The sequence below is a fragment of the Vulpes lagopus genome, chromosome 3 (genome assembly GCF_018345385.1).
Source record: "Vulpes lagopus strain Blue_001 chromosome 3, ASM1834538v1, whole genome shotgun sequence".
NCBI classification, from domain to species: domain Eukaryota; kingdom Metazoa; phylum Chordata; class Mammalia; order Carnivora; family Canidae; genus Vulpes; species Vulpes lagopus.
Window position 1 is genome coordinate 73,544,268 of NC_054826.1, and position 16,772 is coordinate 73,561,039.

The window sequence follows — 16,772 nt, forward strand, 5'->3', positions numbered from 1 at the left end:
TATCTAAAGTAGTCAAACTCATAAAAGCAGAAAGTGAAATGGTGTTTGCCAGGGGGTGGCAGGAGAGAAAACGGAGTTGTTGTTGAAGGTGTAGAGTTTCAGTTTTGCAAGGTGAAAGGTTCTGGAGATCTGTTGCACAACAAGTGAATATACTTGCAACTATACTGTGTACTTAAAAATTATAAAGGGTAAATTTTATGCTTTGTGTACTTTACCACATTTTTAAAAAAAAATTAAGTTTATTTTTTTTTAAGTAATCTCTATACTCAGTGTAGGGCTTGAACCCACAACCCCAAGACTGAGTCACATGCTCTTCCAACTGAGCCAGCCAGGCACCCTTTACCTCAGTTTTTTAAGAAGGCAAAAAGCATAATCTGTTCTGTCAGGTGTAAAGTGATTTATCTTGAATGCTTTTCAAAAACTGCCACAGATGCCTCATAAAAATACTTCAGAGAATCAGTTTGGTAACTGAGATTAGAAATATTCTGGGCATGTTTGCAAACCATGCTCAATGTAAAACAGAGGTGAAGACAAAAGTAGAAAACACACTCTCAGCAATGCTTGCTGTTTACTTTCCCTTCTATTTTTGTAAGGAAGACACAGCAACACTCTTTAAAAGCAAGATCATCTATTTCAACTGTTTCAGAGGCTTTTTATTCTCAAATAATAATGAAACTCTTCCCTTAAGTCTCAATTTATTCCTGAAAATAATAATGGGCAAAATAAATGGCTATGGGCTTAAAATACTTTTAACTGAGCAAAAAATATGTTGTGAACATAGTATATTTTACAGTACCCAGGAATGATACAGATCTTTTGGGAAGAGAATATACATGAAGCTAAGTTATGATCAACACGATTTCTCTAAGTAGTGTGTTCTGATAATAGAGTTAATCCAAATGGCAGCCGATCAACAAGGTTCTAGGTCTAGGTAATACAAGAAAAACAAAGAAAGGGGAGAATTTGCAGGTGCCGTAATCTTTCTGATCTTTGAAAAAAGCTTTACATAAGAGACAAACCTGCTCTGAAATTCAAGTGGATGGCAAAGTGCAGATCCAACCTTACCGCAAACCCATGGCTCTGGACTCAAGTCTTGGCTCTCCCACTAACCATCTAAATTATTTCATCCTTCAGGTTCTGTAAAATGATAGACACAGACCAGATTTTGTGCTTCAAGCTTTAATGGACTACAAATCACCTGGGAATCTGGTTAAACTGCAAACTAATTTAGTAGGTGTAGATCAGGTGCAGCTGAAGTGTCGGCTCCTGGACACTGAGAAGCAGGGATGAGATGCTCTCTTAGGTCACCTCGCTCTGATGCTATGTCTCTAAGATCTGTGTCTCTGATGACATTAACTGTTTTCTACCTTGTACTATACTTATGAAGCTCCCTATTTCAACTTCAAGCTCCACAGTAACAGAAAAAATGGTTTCTTGAACAACAAAGAAACAAGAAGTTCTCAAGTGGTGAGAACAGGATCTCCTATCTCTCCTGACTTCATTAAAAACTCCCCATGTAAAGTCTAATTTCCTCTGATCACTCTGCCAATTCAGGAGTTACAGCTTTTTTTTTTTCTTTTTTCTCTTTTTTTTAGAGATTTTATTTATTCATGAGAGACACAGAAAGAGAGAGGCAGAGACATAGGCAGAGGGAGAAGTGGGCTCCATCCGGGTACTCCAGGACCATGCCCCAGGCCAAAGGCAGACACAACCAACCGCTGAGCCACCCAGGCATCCCCAGTTACAGCTCATTTAAAAACACACCCCTACTCTAGATTATGTGGCACCAAGCAATCAAATTTTCTACTAAAACAAAAACAAAAACAAAAACAAAACGGGACGCCTGGGTGGTTAAGTGGTTTGGAATCTGCCTTTGGCTCAGGTCATGATCCTGGAATCAAGTCCTGCATCGGGCTCCCCACAGTGAGCCTCCTTCTCCCTCTGCCTATGTCTCTGCCTCTCTCTCTCTCTTTCTGTGTCTTTTATGAATAAATAAAATCTTAAAATACAATTCCTACTAAGGTCTTTTAGACATGTAGCAAGCCCAGACTCTTTACAGAGCTTGACTGTCTGGTTGAAATCTCAGCTTGAACACTTACTAAACACATGAAATTGACTTCCTTAATTCTCTGAGTTTTTTTCCATCTCAAAAATAAGAGTATCGTGAATATCAAACTAATTAACAGACAATAAAAGCTTTGGCAGTACTTGACATTAAGCTCACAATGTAGTTGGGGAAACTAAACTGCTTTTTTCCCGATAAATATTATCGGAAATTTATTTTGGTAATACTTATTTTTATTTATTATTATTATTGATATTTCTTCTTTTTAAAGTAGGCTCCACGCTCTATGTGAAGCCCAACTCAGGGCGTGAACTCACAATGCTGAGATCAAGACTTAGCTGAGGTCAAAAGTCGGACATTTAATCAGCTGAGCCACCCAGAGTCCCCCATACTTATTTTTAAAACAATCTTTAGGGATCCCTGGGTGGCGCAGTGCTTTAGCGCCTGCCTTTGGCCCAGGGCGCGATCCTGGAGACCCGGGATCGAATCCCACATCAGGCTCCCAGTGCATGGAGCCTGCTTCTCCCTCTGCCTATGTCTCTGCCTCTCTCTCTCTCCCTCTCTCTGTGACTATCATAAGTAAATAAAAAAAAAAAAAAAAAAAAAAAAAAAAAAAATAAAACAATCTTTAAAGAACCCTTTAAAATCAATTTCTTTAAATACATTAAGAATCACAACCTTTAAATACATTAAGTCTATAAGTTTCCTTGGTAATTTAAAATAAAATAGAAATAAGCAATTGAAATGGAAACAGACTCCAAAAGCAATCTGGGCACTGATATATTTTAATTCTGATAACATGTTTTTCTTTTGCCAAGTATTTTAAGATGCACTAGGATTTATGGAAAAGGCTTTATCATTATTTCACATTCATTCAAAAAGGATAAAAGACACTAGGTCTTTATGAATGGCTACATTAAACAATTAAAAAAATGTTTAAGCCAAGAATGCATATAGTTTGGGTACTAAAGAAAACAAATTAAGGGGCAGCCAGGGTGGCCCAGGGCCTGATCCCTGGGGCTCCCTGCAGGGAACCTGCTTCTCCCTCTGCCTGTGTCTCTGCCTCTCTCCCTCTCTGTGTGTCTCTCATGAATAAATAAAGTCTTTAAAATTTTTTTCAAATAAAAAAAGCACAATGCAATTTAAAAAAAAAGAAAAAAAATTAAGCCTAAATTTTATTTACCTTTTTCTTAAAGTATCAATATTGGCAGGAAATTGTTAGGCGGGAAAGGCTATCAACACTCTTCAAAAGCTTCAACTCCATTAACCCATTTTCATGTCCCTCACCAGCAAATAAATGAGCTCAATTTTTTGTCTCTTTAACTCTGGATTTTGTATAAAAGCGTATAAATCTTAGGGCACCTGGGTGGCTCAGTTGGTTAAGCATCTGTCTTTGGCTTAGGTCATGATCCCAGGGTCCTGGATCAAGCCCCATGTGGGGCTCCCTGCTCAGTGAGGATCCTGCCTCTTCCCTCTCCCCTCTGCTTATGCTCTATCTCTCCCTCAAATAAATAAAATCTTTAAAAAGAAAAAAAGTGTAGAGGGGTGCCAGGGTGGCTCAGTTGGTTAAACATCTAACTTTTGCTCAGGCCATGATCTCTGGGTCCTGAGACTGAGCCCCCATGTCAGGCTCCCCACTCTCTCTACTCTGCGAGAGAGTATGCTTGTCCTATACCTTCTCCCTCTGCTCCAGTCAACACTTGCGCTGTGTGTCTCTCAAATAAATAAATAAAAATCTTTAAAAATAAAAAAAGTATATAAATCTTTCATAAACATCCATGTTTTCCAAACCAACAGAACAGAAACAAATTCATAAAGAGAACTGGTGGTTGCCAGAGGGAAAGGTGTGGGTTGATGGGTGAAATAGGTGAAGGGGATTAAGAGATACAAACTTCCAGTTATATAATAAGTCACTGAGATGAAAAGTGCAGCACAGGGAATGTAGTCAATGATATTGTAAATAATGTTGTATGATGACAGACTTGACTACTTACTGCTTAAGGTGAGCACTAAATAATGTATAAAATTGTTAAATCACTATGTTATATACCTGAAACTAACATAATACTATGTCAACTATAGTTCACAATAAAAAAATCAATGTTTTCTGTCCTAATTATCTTTTCCACTCAAATATGTCACAGTTAAATAATCATTAGTAGTTGCTTCTCATAGGTATTTTCTTTTTTAATTCAGGTATAGCTGACATTACATTAGTTTCAGATGTACATGATTTGATATTTGTGTAAACTACAAAATGATCACCATAATAAACCTATTTAACATCATACCATACACTGCTACAAAAAACATTTTTTTAGAGGTGGGGAACAGAGGGAAAGACATAATCTTAAGCAGGCTCCTCGCCCAGCACAGAGGCCCCGTGTGGGGCTTGATTTCAGGACCCTCTGATCATGACCTGAGCCAAAATCAAGAGTCAGACACTTAACCAACTCAGTCACTCCAAAAACTTTTTTCTTTGGATGAAGACTTCTAAGATCTACTACTTTAGCACCTTTCAATATGCAATACAGTATTATTAACTGTAGTCACCATGCTATACATATATCCTAGGACTTATTCATAATTGCAAGTTTATACCTTCTGATCTCCTTCATCCATTCTGACCACCCCCCTCATTTCCATCTACAGCAACTACCAATGTGTTCTTTCATGAGCTTATGTTTTGGTTTTGCTTTTTAAAGTTCCATATATGTGAAATCACACAGATCTGCCTTTCTCTTACTTCACATAGCATAATGCCCTCTATGTCCATTCATGTTGTCATAAATGGCCAAGATTTCACTTTTTGTGTGTGTGGCTAAATAATATTCTATGTATAAGTACCACACCTTCTTTATCCGTTTTTCCATCAATGTAAACTTAGGTTGCTTCCATATCTTGGCTATTGTAAATAATGCTTCAATGAACATGGGGTCCACATATCTTTTCAAGTTAGTGTTTTCATTTTCTTCAAATGCCCAGAAGTGGAACTGCTGGATCATAAGGTAGTTCTATTCTTAATTTAAAAGCCTCCATACTGTTTTGTATGTAATGGTTGTACCAACCTGCACTCCCACCAATAGTGCAAAAGGTAATGGATGCTGCTTTTATGATTGGGTTACAAAAGACTGTCATTTCCATCTTGGTAGCACTCTCTCTCCCTTGCTCACTTTAATGAAGACAACAGTCATGTTGTGAACTGCTCACATGAAGGAACTGAGGGTAGTTTGCCAACAGCCAGCAAGGAACTGAATCTTACCATCAGTCATGTGAGTTTGGAAGCACCTCCTGCCCCACAGAACCTTCACCAATGGGACCACAGCCCCAGGTGACACCTTGATGGAAGTCTTAAGAGATTCTGAAACAAAGCACCTAGTGAAGCCATGCCCTTATTCCTGGCTCACAGAAATTGAGAAAACAAACGTGTAATTTAAGCTCCTAAATTTTGGAATAATTGGGTGTATAACTCATATACTAATAGTAGGGCATCTTCATCTTTTATTGTAAGTTGCCTCAAACTGTATTCAGAATTTTTTTTTTTAAAGTAACCTCTACATCCAAAGTGAGGTTTAAACTCACAACCCTGAGATCAAGACTCACATGCTCTACTGACTGAGCGAGTCAGGCACTCCTAGAAATAGGTAATGTTTAAATAGGGAAAGCAGCAACTGGCCAATCCTCATGAGGTTGTGATACTATAGCAGTGAGTACTGAGTATTAGATTTCATGATAATACAATCTCACATTAGAGTACTTTCTGGGATTTAGGATTTACAATAAACTGATGTAATTTTGCTCAGAACCTCTCAAATTCTCATGGAGATTTAGATTTATGATCCAGCTATGAGGGAGTAGTTGGCATTGGTTTATCTCCAGTTATAGTCAATTACAAAGCTGGATACAATATACAAAAGCAAGTTTACAGACACTGAACAAAAAAGTACTAGAAAGCTACATTTTCAAGAAAAGGGAAAAGCACAAGGTGAGACCTACATTCACCTGGCTTTCTTTCTGAGAGCACTTTCCAAAATATAGTGCAAAAAAGTAAAACCCAAGCAGAAGGCAGTATCTAACTGGGAAGAGAGAGGGACTGGAGTCAAAAGGCTGGAATTTGAGGAGGGTACAGCACTGGAGGGAACTGCAGTAATAAAAAAAGACAACCTAAAAATAGGCATAAGAAAATCCTCAGGTCCTGAGCCAATGCCTAAGCTGCACAAGCATAGACTATAATTCCAGGAGGCCTAGCAGACACTCTGTGCAGACATTTCAGAAGCCAGTGCTGGGGAGACAGGTTGCAGTTTAGACCTGGACTGAGTATAGTAACCTTGGTGAACACCAGGGCTTCAATTAAGGCCCCAGGAAGGTCAGCTCTAGGAGGGATCACACTCTTGGCACTACGGGTAAAACGAAAATAGGCCCAAAAACCAAATTTAGACTAGATCACAGTGATCTGCCAGTATTTTAACTGCCAACCAGAACAAAATACTCTTTAGAGGAAGGTGCCTATTTCAGTCTCTACAATATATTGTCCACAATGTATGGCATACAATAAACACAGTAAGCATGTGAGGCAGGAAAAAGTGACCGCTAATAAAGACAATGGAAATCGACTCTGAGATAAACCATATGTTGGAAATAACAAAGTATTTGTTCCACTAAGTTCTCAAACTTAAGAAAAGGGAGTATGTCAAGAAAGTTTTAAGTGGTTGTAACTAATGTTGACATTCAGGAATTAGCCAAATAATAGAAATCTGCAGATATAAGTAAAGCAGTCAAGCCTAATGAGGCAGAGGGAGAATTTCATTATCTTTGAGCCTCAGGTTCCCTACATTCCTAGACCCACCCACATTGTAGCCCTGCCCTTCTTGCACTTTTCTTTTGATTCCAGTAAGTTATCTCAATAAAATTATCCCTTTTGGCATAAGCTAATCTGAAGTGCCTTTCATCACTTGCAACCAGTGAAAATCCTAACTACAACTAGATTACTAAGGGACTGCCTCCACAAAGAAGTACCTTCTACTTCCACATACTAATGGCTTTATTTTTTTAATAGATTTTATTTATCTGACAGAGAGAAAGCACAAACGGCCGGGGGGAGGGGGCAGGAGCCCAACATGGGGCTTGATCCCAGGACCTGGAAATCATGACCTGAGCTGAAGGCAGACACCCAACTGACCCAGCCATCCAGGTGCCTAACTGCTATAAAAACAAATTAAAAAAAAAACAAAACTAAACTAAAACAACAACAACAAAAAAACACAAAACAAAAAAAACTTCTATTATTTTCCATTTATTTCTGGGTCCTCAAGGAAAGCTATACATAAAGATGACCAAAAAAGGAACACAATGCCAAAAGGCAGAGGAAAATGTAATGTACTCTTGAACCTTGTGATAGAGTCTTCAATAGAGAGCAAAGAAGAAGACACATTCATCCTTTCCCAATAAATTCACTGTTAAGTCTCCTATGGGTAAGTAATATCCCCTAACAGTAAGCACTGAATTGACCTGTCAAACTAATGTAATACAATTATACTTAAGATAACCGCTCAAGTATTTAAAAAAGTCCAGGACTTGTTTTTGATTCTAAGGATCAATTTCTCCCACATGCAGCTCTGCAGTATCTTTTTTTCCCCCACCTCATTTTCAGTGTAGCTTACTTTTCTTCAGAACCACCACCATCTGCTATGAAGACAAATCATAGGATACAATTCACCAATGAGTTGTGAAATCAATTTATTGGGTCAAAACCAGCATTTTAAAAAACCTAACAGTAAGTAATTAGAGTAAATATTTAAACTCTAATAGTAAATATTAGAATTTTAAAAAACCTAATACTAAGGGGTGCCTGGGTGGCTCAGTTGGTTAAGCGCCTGCCTTCAGCTCAGGTCATGATCCCAGAGTCCTGAGAAAGAGCCCTGCCTGAGTCTGGGCTTCCTGCTCAGTGGGGAGTCCGCTTCTCCCTCTCCCTGCCACTCCCCTTGCTTGTGTGCTCTGTCAAATGGATAAAAAATCTAAAAATAACAACAACAACAAAAAACCCTAATAGAAATATTACATAGTAAATATTAGTTTTGTTTTGCATGAAATTTATGAGAGCCCCTGCATTTTGCACAATTCCAAGAGGCACATGCATAATGTGGCAACTCTGCAGTAATATATACATATGTATGCATGTACTGGTCATTATGTAAAAATCTCACTGTGGATCACCATCAAAACAAATGGGCAAACACTGATCTAATAGTAAGATCACTATTTTAATGAGAAGTTTGCTTTCAAATCCCACTATCACCATTTACTCTGCATTTCAATGTCTTCATCAGTAAAACGGGGAAATATACAGCTACTAAAAAGACAAAATAATACAGTTGACCTTAGAACAACATCGGTTTGAACTGAACAGGTCCATTTACATGTGGATTTATTTTTCAGTAAATACAGTGCAGTACTGCAAAGTATTTTCCTTATGATTTTAGTATTTTCTCTAGTTTACTTGTAAGAATATTGTACTTAATACATATATCACACAAAATGTGTTAATCCAATATTTATGTTATTGGCCAAACTTCTAGTCAACAGTAGGCTATTTATTAGTTAAGTCTTTGGGGAGTTGGGAAAATTGGGACAGCAGCATGGAGAAGAATGAAAGTGGAGCACTTTCTTACACTATACATAAAAATAAATTCAAAATCAATGAAAGTCCTAAATGTGATAGGAAACTATCAAACTCCTAGAAGAACAGGGAGCAGCAGCCCCTTTGACACTGGCCACAGCAACTTCTTACTAGACACATCTTCAAAGGGAAACAAAATAAAAAATAAACTACTGGGACTTCAAGGAAACAATCAACAAAATTAAAAGGCAACCCACAGAATGGGAGAAGATATTTGCAAATAACATATCTTAGAAGGGTTAGTATCCAAAATCTCTAAAGAACTTATCATCAGGGATGCCTGGGTGGCTCAGGACGTGATCCAGGAGTACCAGGATTGAGTACCACAATGGGCTCTCTGCATGGAGCCTGCTTCTCCCTCTGCCTGTGTGTCTCTGCCTCTCCGTCTCTCATGAATAAATAAATAAAATCTTAAAAAAAAAAAAAAAAGACCGGGATCCCTGGGTGGCGCAGCGGTTTGGCGCCTGCCTTTGGCTCAGGGCGCGATCCTGGAGACCCAGGATCGAATCCCACGTCGGGCTCCCGGAGCATGGAGCCTGCTTCTCCCTCTGCCTGTGTCTCTGCCTCTCTCTCTCTCTCTCTCTCCCTCTCTGTGACTATCGTAGATAAAAAAAAAAAAAAAAAATTAAAAAAAAAAAAAAAGACCTTATCATCAAAACCAACATCCCCCAAAACAATGCAGTTAAGAAATGGGCGGAAGACACAAATAGACATTTTTCCAAGAAGACATCCAGATGGCCAACAGACACATGCAAAGATGCTCAACAGCACTCATCCTCAGGGAAATACAAATCAAAACTGTAATAAGTTATCATCTCATGCCTGTCAGAATGTGTTGGTAGAATGCAGAGAAAGGGTGCACTATTGGTGAGAATGCACCCTGGTGCAGCCAATCTGGAAAACAGTATGGAGGTTCCCCAGAAAATTAAAACTATCATACCACCCAGCAATTGCACTACTAGGAATTTATCCACAGAATACAAAAATAGTGATTCAAAGGGGCACATGCATCCCAATATTAATGGTACCATTATCAACAATAATGAAATTATGGAAAGAGCTCAAATGTCCATCAACTGATGAATGTATAAAGACGTGTTTTATTTAAAAAAAAAGTGTTTTACATATATACACGTGTGTGTGTGTGTGTGTGTGTGTGTGTATGTGTGTACAAAAAGAATGAAAGGGGCAGCCCGGGTGGCTCAGCGGTTTAGCACTGCCTTTGGCCCAGGGTGTGATCCTGGAGACGCAGAATCGAGTCCCACGTCGGGCTCCCTGCATGGAGCCTGCTTCTCCCTCTGCCTGTGTCTCTGCCTCTCTCTCTGTCATGAATAAATAAATAAAATCTTTAAAAAAAAAATCGATTTAAAAAAGAAAAAAAAAGAGGGAGATCCCTGGGTGACTCAGGGGTTTAGTGCCTGACTTCGGCCGAGGGTGTGGTCCTGGAGTCCCGGGATCGAGTCCCACATCAGGCTCCCTGCATGGAGCCTGCTTCTCCCTCTGCCTGTATCTCTGCCTCTCTCTCTCTCTGTGTCTCTCATGAGTAAATGAATAAAATCTTAAAAAAAAAAAAAAAAAAGAAAGAAAGAAAGAAAGAAAGAAAGAAAAGAACGAAAGCCTGCAATTTGCAAAAACATGGATGGAACTAGAGGGTATTATGCTAAATGAAATAAGCCAGTCAGAGAAAGACAACTACCATATGATTTCACTCATACTGGAATTTAAGAAACAAAACAGATGACATGAGGGAAAGAAATTAAGAGAGAGACAGAGAGAGGAAGAGGCAGGCAAACCAGAAGAGATTCTTAACTATAGAAAATAAATAGGGTTGGGACACCTGGGTGGCTCAGCAGTTGTGTGTCTGCCTTCAGCTCAGGACGTGATCCTGGGTCTAGGGACAGAGTCCCAAATCAGGCTCCCTGTGAGAAGCCTGCTTTTCTCTCTGTGTCTCTGGCTCTCTCTCTGTTTCTGGCTCTCTCTCTCTCTCTCTCTGTCATTCATGAATAAATAAAATCTTAAAAAAAGAAAAGGTTTGCTGAAGTGCGGGTGGGTGGGGGGAATGGAATAAGCGAGTGATGGTATTAAGGAGGGTACTTGTGATTGAGCACCAGGTGTTACATATAACCAGGTGTTATATGTAAGTGATGAATCACTAAATTCTACTCCTGAAACTAGTATTACACTATATGGGGATGACTAGGTGGCTTAGCGGTTGAGTGTCTGCCTTCAGCTCAGGATGTGATCCTGGAGTTCCAGGACCAAGTCCTGCATCTGGCTCTTGCATGGAGCCTCCTTCTCCTCCCTCTGCCTGTGTCTCTGCCTCTCTCTCTGTGTGTCTCTCATGAATAAATAAATAAAATCTTTAAAAAAGTAAAAAAAAAAAAAAAATTACACTATATGTTAACTAGAATTTAAATAAAAACTTGAAACATTAAAGATTATGATCATGAAAAAAGGAAATATTTAAGTGTGTGTAAATACTGGTAATGTAACAGGCATGTTTAAATTATGTTCTTATTTATTATTAATATTCTTTACAGGAGAGGGGGTGCCTGGGTGGCTCAGTTGGTTGAACGACCAACTCCTGATTTCAGTTCAGGTCATGATCTCACAATTGTGGAACTGAGCCCTGCATTAGTCTCTGCACTCAGCAGGGAGTCTGCTTGAGCTTCTCTCTCCCAATCTGCTCCTCCCCCCACACCATTTCAAATAAACCTTAAAAAATTCTTTATGATTATTGTTGAATATCCAGAAAACATAGAAAATAATAAAGGAATGTACAGAAATTTAAGGAAGGTAGTAACTTCATAAATAAAAATTGACAGTATAATCATATAAAAAAAAGTCTTGGGACTCCTGGGTGGGCTCAGTGGTTGGGCATCTGCTTTCATCTCAGGATATGATCCTGTAGTCCTGGGATCGAGTCCCACATTGGGCTCCCTGCATGGAGCCTGCTTCTCCTTCTGCCTGTGTCTCTGCCTCTGTGTCACTCATGAATAAATAAAATCTTTAAAAAAAAAAAAAAAAGTATTTGGGTAGTCAGAAGTTTTATGTGCATTTTTTGACCTCATAGGGGGGCCGACACCCCTAATCCCCACGTTGTTCAAAGGTCAACTGTATGTATAAAATGCCTGATGCCAACCCCAGCACTTAGTAATTGTTGGGTAAGTCTTAGTGCTCTGCCATCACGTTTTCCCAGAGAGCTTCCACTGAGCCCAATGTAGCTGTGACAGGATAAACTCTACTTGAATTTTTTTAGGGCAACAAGAAGTGGTGGTTCAAAATAGCCTCTTTTTGACCTTCAAGATTTCACTGCCACCATAAGTAAGATGGGATAATTATAAAGATTCTGGGTATGTACAAGGTCATTCTCTGGACCATGATACCTGATTCCTTAGATGAGAAATGACTAGAGGGAAGCTCAGTTACTCAACAAAACGTTCTCAGCACTCTTAATAGAGCCAAACACACAACTGGGCCACACAGTCACATGGACCCTTGTCCTCAGAGTCTGCAGAGTAGGTAAACAAAGTATGAGCAACAGTCATGTGTAAATTATGGTCTGACATCACTTCCCAAATAGGCAGTAAACAAATCAAAGAACTATAAATTATCTCACACAAGTCTTGACATTTGCTACCAGCACTCACTTTGCCAAAATTAAATGGAAAGAAATGCCTAAATATACACTAAGTGACTTTATAATTTTTCTATATTAAAAATTGACAAAAAGAAAAAAGCTAATGAAATAAAACTTATTCAGTCCAAAGACTAGTTATTCCCCCACCCCCAAAAATGGAAATATGATTTCGTTTATTTTTCATTTAACCAATTTCAAAAACCAGAGAACTAGAACACAGTATCTGTATTATATATTAAATGACTATTTAAAAAAAAAAAAACCACGTTATTTATTCATGAGAGACACAGAGAGAGAGGCAGAAACATAGGCAGAGGGAGAAGCAGGCTCCCTGTGGGGAGCCTGATGAGGGACTCGATCCCAGGAACCTGGGATCATAATCCTGAGCCAAAGGCAGATGCTAAACCATTGAGCCACCCATTTAGGTGTCCCTAAATGATTATTTTGAACCAGTCTCCTCTGTATCTTAATCTACTGCCAGGAAATAAGCATACAGTCCTTACTGTAAACCTGACATAAAAGAATCAACACTAAAACAAAGAAGTTGTGATCCACCAATCTAAGTAATTACTTAATTTCTCTCAGTCTAGTCTCATTTTTCCATAAAACTGGGAAGCAGTTCTTCCTAAATTCCAAGGATGCTCTGAGGATACATAATTATAAACCAGGTACTGTAATAAATCCTTATACAACAAATCTGGACTACACTAGAATGTCATTAGAAAAAGGATACTGGGATTTTCACAGGCACTCATTAACTCATAGCATGAGAACTATTTCTCATGTTCAGTCAACTGGATACTGAGTTAACTGCTGACAAAAAAAAAAGTGATCTTAAAACACACACACACACACACACAAAATCCAATCTTTTAAAATTGAGTGGCAAATTCACAGGCCTCCCATAGGTACAGAGCAGTTAAAATGATCCAAGTAAATGTTAATCTCTGTTCAACTGTCATCTTCCAATAAACAGCTAGGCTAGGACTCAGATCTTTCAAATCTCAAATGGTTTAAGAATTCAAGATGCCAAATTTCTGATGTTTGTCCACATACATTTTATGGCTGGATTATGGAATTATGCTAGCCTGCTTAACAAGGCTCTAGCCAAAATTCCCCCCTATAGAAAGATAATACTACTGTAACCATTAAACTAATTTTTCCTAAACTGGTGATTCTGCTGCTCCATCTACAGCTGTCACCCAGTGCCAGTCTTCTCATAAGCTACCACACACTAGTAGGGCAGTTGGCTGGTGTTATGCTGCAGCCTGTAGCCAAATAAAGTGACGCTAACTGGAACTGAACCAATGGTCACTTTGCAAGGACACTTGAACTTTGAAGCACTCTGTAAACTGGTTATTTCTAGTATTTCTGTGTGAAGTTTCAGTATTGAGTCATCCATCCATTAGATCTCACTGTAAACTATACGTTGCTTTAAAAACAAAGAAAGTGCAAGATATGTCCCTGGTTTTTAAAAAATTCATAAATCTCATCCGGTTCTTTTTAAGTGTAAACAATTCTTACCAATAGGGGCAGGCTCAACTTAAAACTGGGAGGTGCTTCTCACAGAAGCTAACCTGGCACCAGTCATTTGGGAGCAGCTTTAGGTCCTAGAATCTTAGGCTTTTCAAGCTCAGCAAGTCCAAGTCTTCATTTCACAAATGAGATTTTAAATTTTAAAAGGTGGGAGTGAAGACCGGGAGTGGGTGGGGCTCAGGGAAGCTTATGGTCTGGTCACTATGACAGCTAACTCTTACACTGTACTAGGTACAAGGTACTGTTCTAAACCTTTTACACCGGTTTACCCCTTTAATCCTCACAACAAACCAGAAACAAGGTGAGGTCAACTAATTTGCCCAAGGTCACACAGCTATTAAATGACAAAGCCAGAACTGAAATCCAAGCAGTCTAGCTCCAGAATCTATACTCAAAACACCAAGCTCTACTGCTTGTCTGCAGAACGTTTGTTAAATGCAGCCTGGGGCTCCTCCACGACACCAGGGTTCAGAGTTTCAACTTGAGACACTAATTCTCCACGCCTCCCTTTCTCCAACGCCACCGCCGCCCACCAGAGCCCACCATCGCAAAAGAACTGCAAACCCGACTCCAGAAGGTCCTCCTGCCTGTCTACAACCTTAAGTGATCTGACGTCTGTATCCCAAACAGGCACCCTCTAGGAAACCAAAATATGCAGTAGTCAGTCAGAAAAGAACTCGCGTTGTTTTAATGGGAACATCTGAAATGCCTAAAAACAAGTAAACGGCCTATGAGCGAGCGCTTTTTCTGAGAAAGGCAAACATCTACCCTATTGTGCCTAAAGTGATCAAACGAAGCTAAAAACAGGGACGGTCCTGTGTTTTTTTTTTTTTTTTTTTTTGTCTTCCCCAGCTGTCTCTTAATTTGAGAAGGGAGATTCTCAGTTTATGCATCTAAACGTAGGTGAGAAACGGGTGGAGGGAAAAATAGGTGTGTGTGGGGGGGGCATTAGTCCCACCGCTCGGACTCCAGACCCTGTGTCAGAAGTTAGCCCTGCATCACACAGCCTGCCGCCCCGCGGCTTCAGTGCCCCTCCAGCTGCAGCGAGGTGGCTACGTGGCGCCCGCAGGCATCCCCTCCAGCCTCAAGAGGAGGTGGCTCTCTCCGCTGGTGGAAGCCCCTCGCTCGGGGCACGGCGGCAGGAGGGGCCCCGGGCCGGAGGCAGGTGGGACGCGACAGCTTCCCGGGGCTGCCTGCGCGGCGCCGCTGGGGGACCAGCCCCGCCGAACCCGCCTCCCGGCCTCGGGGGTCTGCAGCACGCCGGAGACGCGACCGGATCCTGAGGCAAAAGCTCCTGAGGGCGGCCACGACCCCCTGCGGGCTACTCACCAGGTTGAGGGGTCCTTCCATTACTTCCATAGACCCCGGGGCAAGCGGCGGCCTGAGGAAGTGGAGCGACGGCGCCGGGGCACATGGAGGGGAACCGCAGCAGAGAGGGCGACGCAGCGGCGGCGGCAGCTGCCCTCTCCGCGCTCGGGGAGCAACAACCGCACCACTTCCTCCTCCGGTGGCGCGCCGCGGCCCCGCCCCCTGCGCCGCGGCCACGCACGCGTCATGGCGTCACACGTGGCTGGTTCAAGGGGGGGAGTGAGGACCGGGAGTGGGTGGGGCTCAGGGAAGGCGGGGCACAGGCCGGCCCGCGCTTGCCTCCGGGCGATCTTTCCTCTCGCGAGAGGCGTATCTTCAGCTTCTGGACGGCGTCTCTGACGTCGCGTGGGGGTGGGCAGCCTTGTTGAAACTTAAGTAAAATGGCCGTCTTATGCTCTTGGCCTCTCCCGTTTTCTTCCAGTGTGACTTCCCCCAAATCTCTCTGCTTTGCTACACCTTTCTTTGCTCTCCTGTTCCCATCTTTGTTATTCTTGCATCTGATTTTTTTTTTTTTTTTTCAAAAATCAGACTTGAGCAGTGCTATACCGGGAGCTGGACTAGATCTCCCCCTGGAGGGAGACAAACGAATGATTCAGAGCTCTGCCCTCTAGATGTTAGCAAACTAATTAAGAAAGGAATATGGGTTACAAATAGCCAAATAGAACACTTCATTAAGTTAACAGGTATGTGCTAAACAACTCTGCTGGGTTCTTTTTATCAAGGAATTCACTTGACAAAAAATAATTGTGATTTATGATGTAAAGGGAACAGATCAGGAGCTGGGATGGAGGCACCATGAGTTGGATGGCTCCAGAGAAATGAATTTGCTCAAGAGCTGTGTGAGCTTGAAAGAGGACCCCAAGCTTCAGGTGAGGCCTCAGCCTGGCATACACCTTGACTGCGTCCTTGTGAGATCCTGGACAGGGGACCCATGGAAGCTGTGCCCAGTCTCCTGACCCATGGAAATTGTGAGATAATGCATATTCTTTTAAGCCACTAACTTTGCAATACTTTGTTATAAGGCAAACAAACAACAACAAAAACAAACCCCAATTACAGACCCCTTCAAGGCAGTAAAACCCAGAGGCACAACTTCCTTGATAAACTGTAAACATGAGTAGTAAGTCTACCAGTGGCTGGCTGTGCAGTGGACAGGTTTAATAAACTTAGATGGCAGCTGGACAAGGAAGGAGAGTATGATGCATTCAAGCACTCAACAGTGAGAGAAACTTCATTCAGATTAGCAAAAGAGAGGACGTGATGGATATACACAACCATATCCAAATGGTGACAGAGACATTGCATCTACCAGCCCTAGTTTCTGCCACTTGCTGTCACCCTGTTGACCTGACCAGCCGCAGGCTATGAAGAGTGTGCTGGACATGGACATGTCATCAAAGGAAAAGGTCGCAGACCTACAAAGACTTTAGAGCTGCCAAGCTGATTCCTTTGAAAGTTGGGAAACAGTAGATGCACCCAAAGCTTGC

The 16,772-nt window shown here is 41.0% G+C and overlaps 1 protein-coding gene across 2 annotated transcripts in view; it reads right to left on the bottom strand.

Annotated features, from left to right (window-relative positions):
* NRBF2 (nuclear receptor binding factor 2) overlaps positions 1–15,446 on the bottom strand; it is a 29,581-nt gene extending 14,135 nt beyond the window's left edge. Inside the window, exon 1 of one of the 2 annotated variants that reach the window (XM_041750463.1) lies at positions 15,247–15,446. In XM_041750463.1, coding sequence (XP_041606397.1) covers positions 15,247–15,331 — 85 coding nt within the window. In that variant the 5' untranslated portion in view covers positions 15,332–15,446. The remainder of the gene's footprint in view (positions 1–15,246) is intronic. The other variant, XM_041750462.1, reaches the window with a different exon arrangement.
* Positions 15,447–16,772: the final 1,326 nt, after the last annotated feature.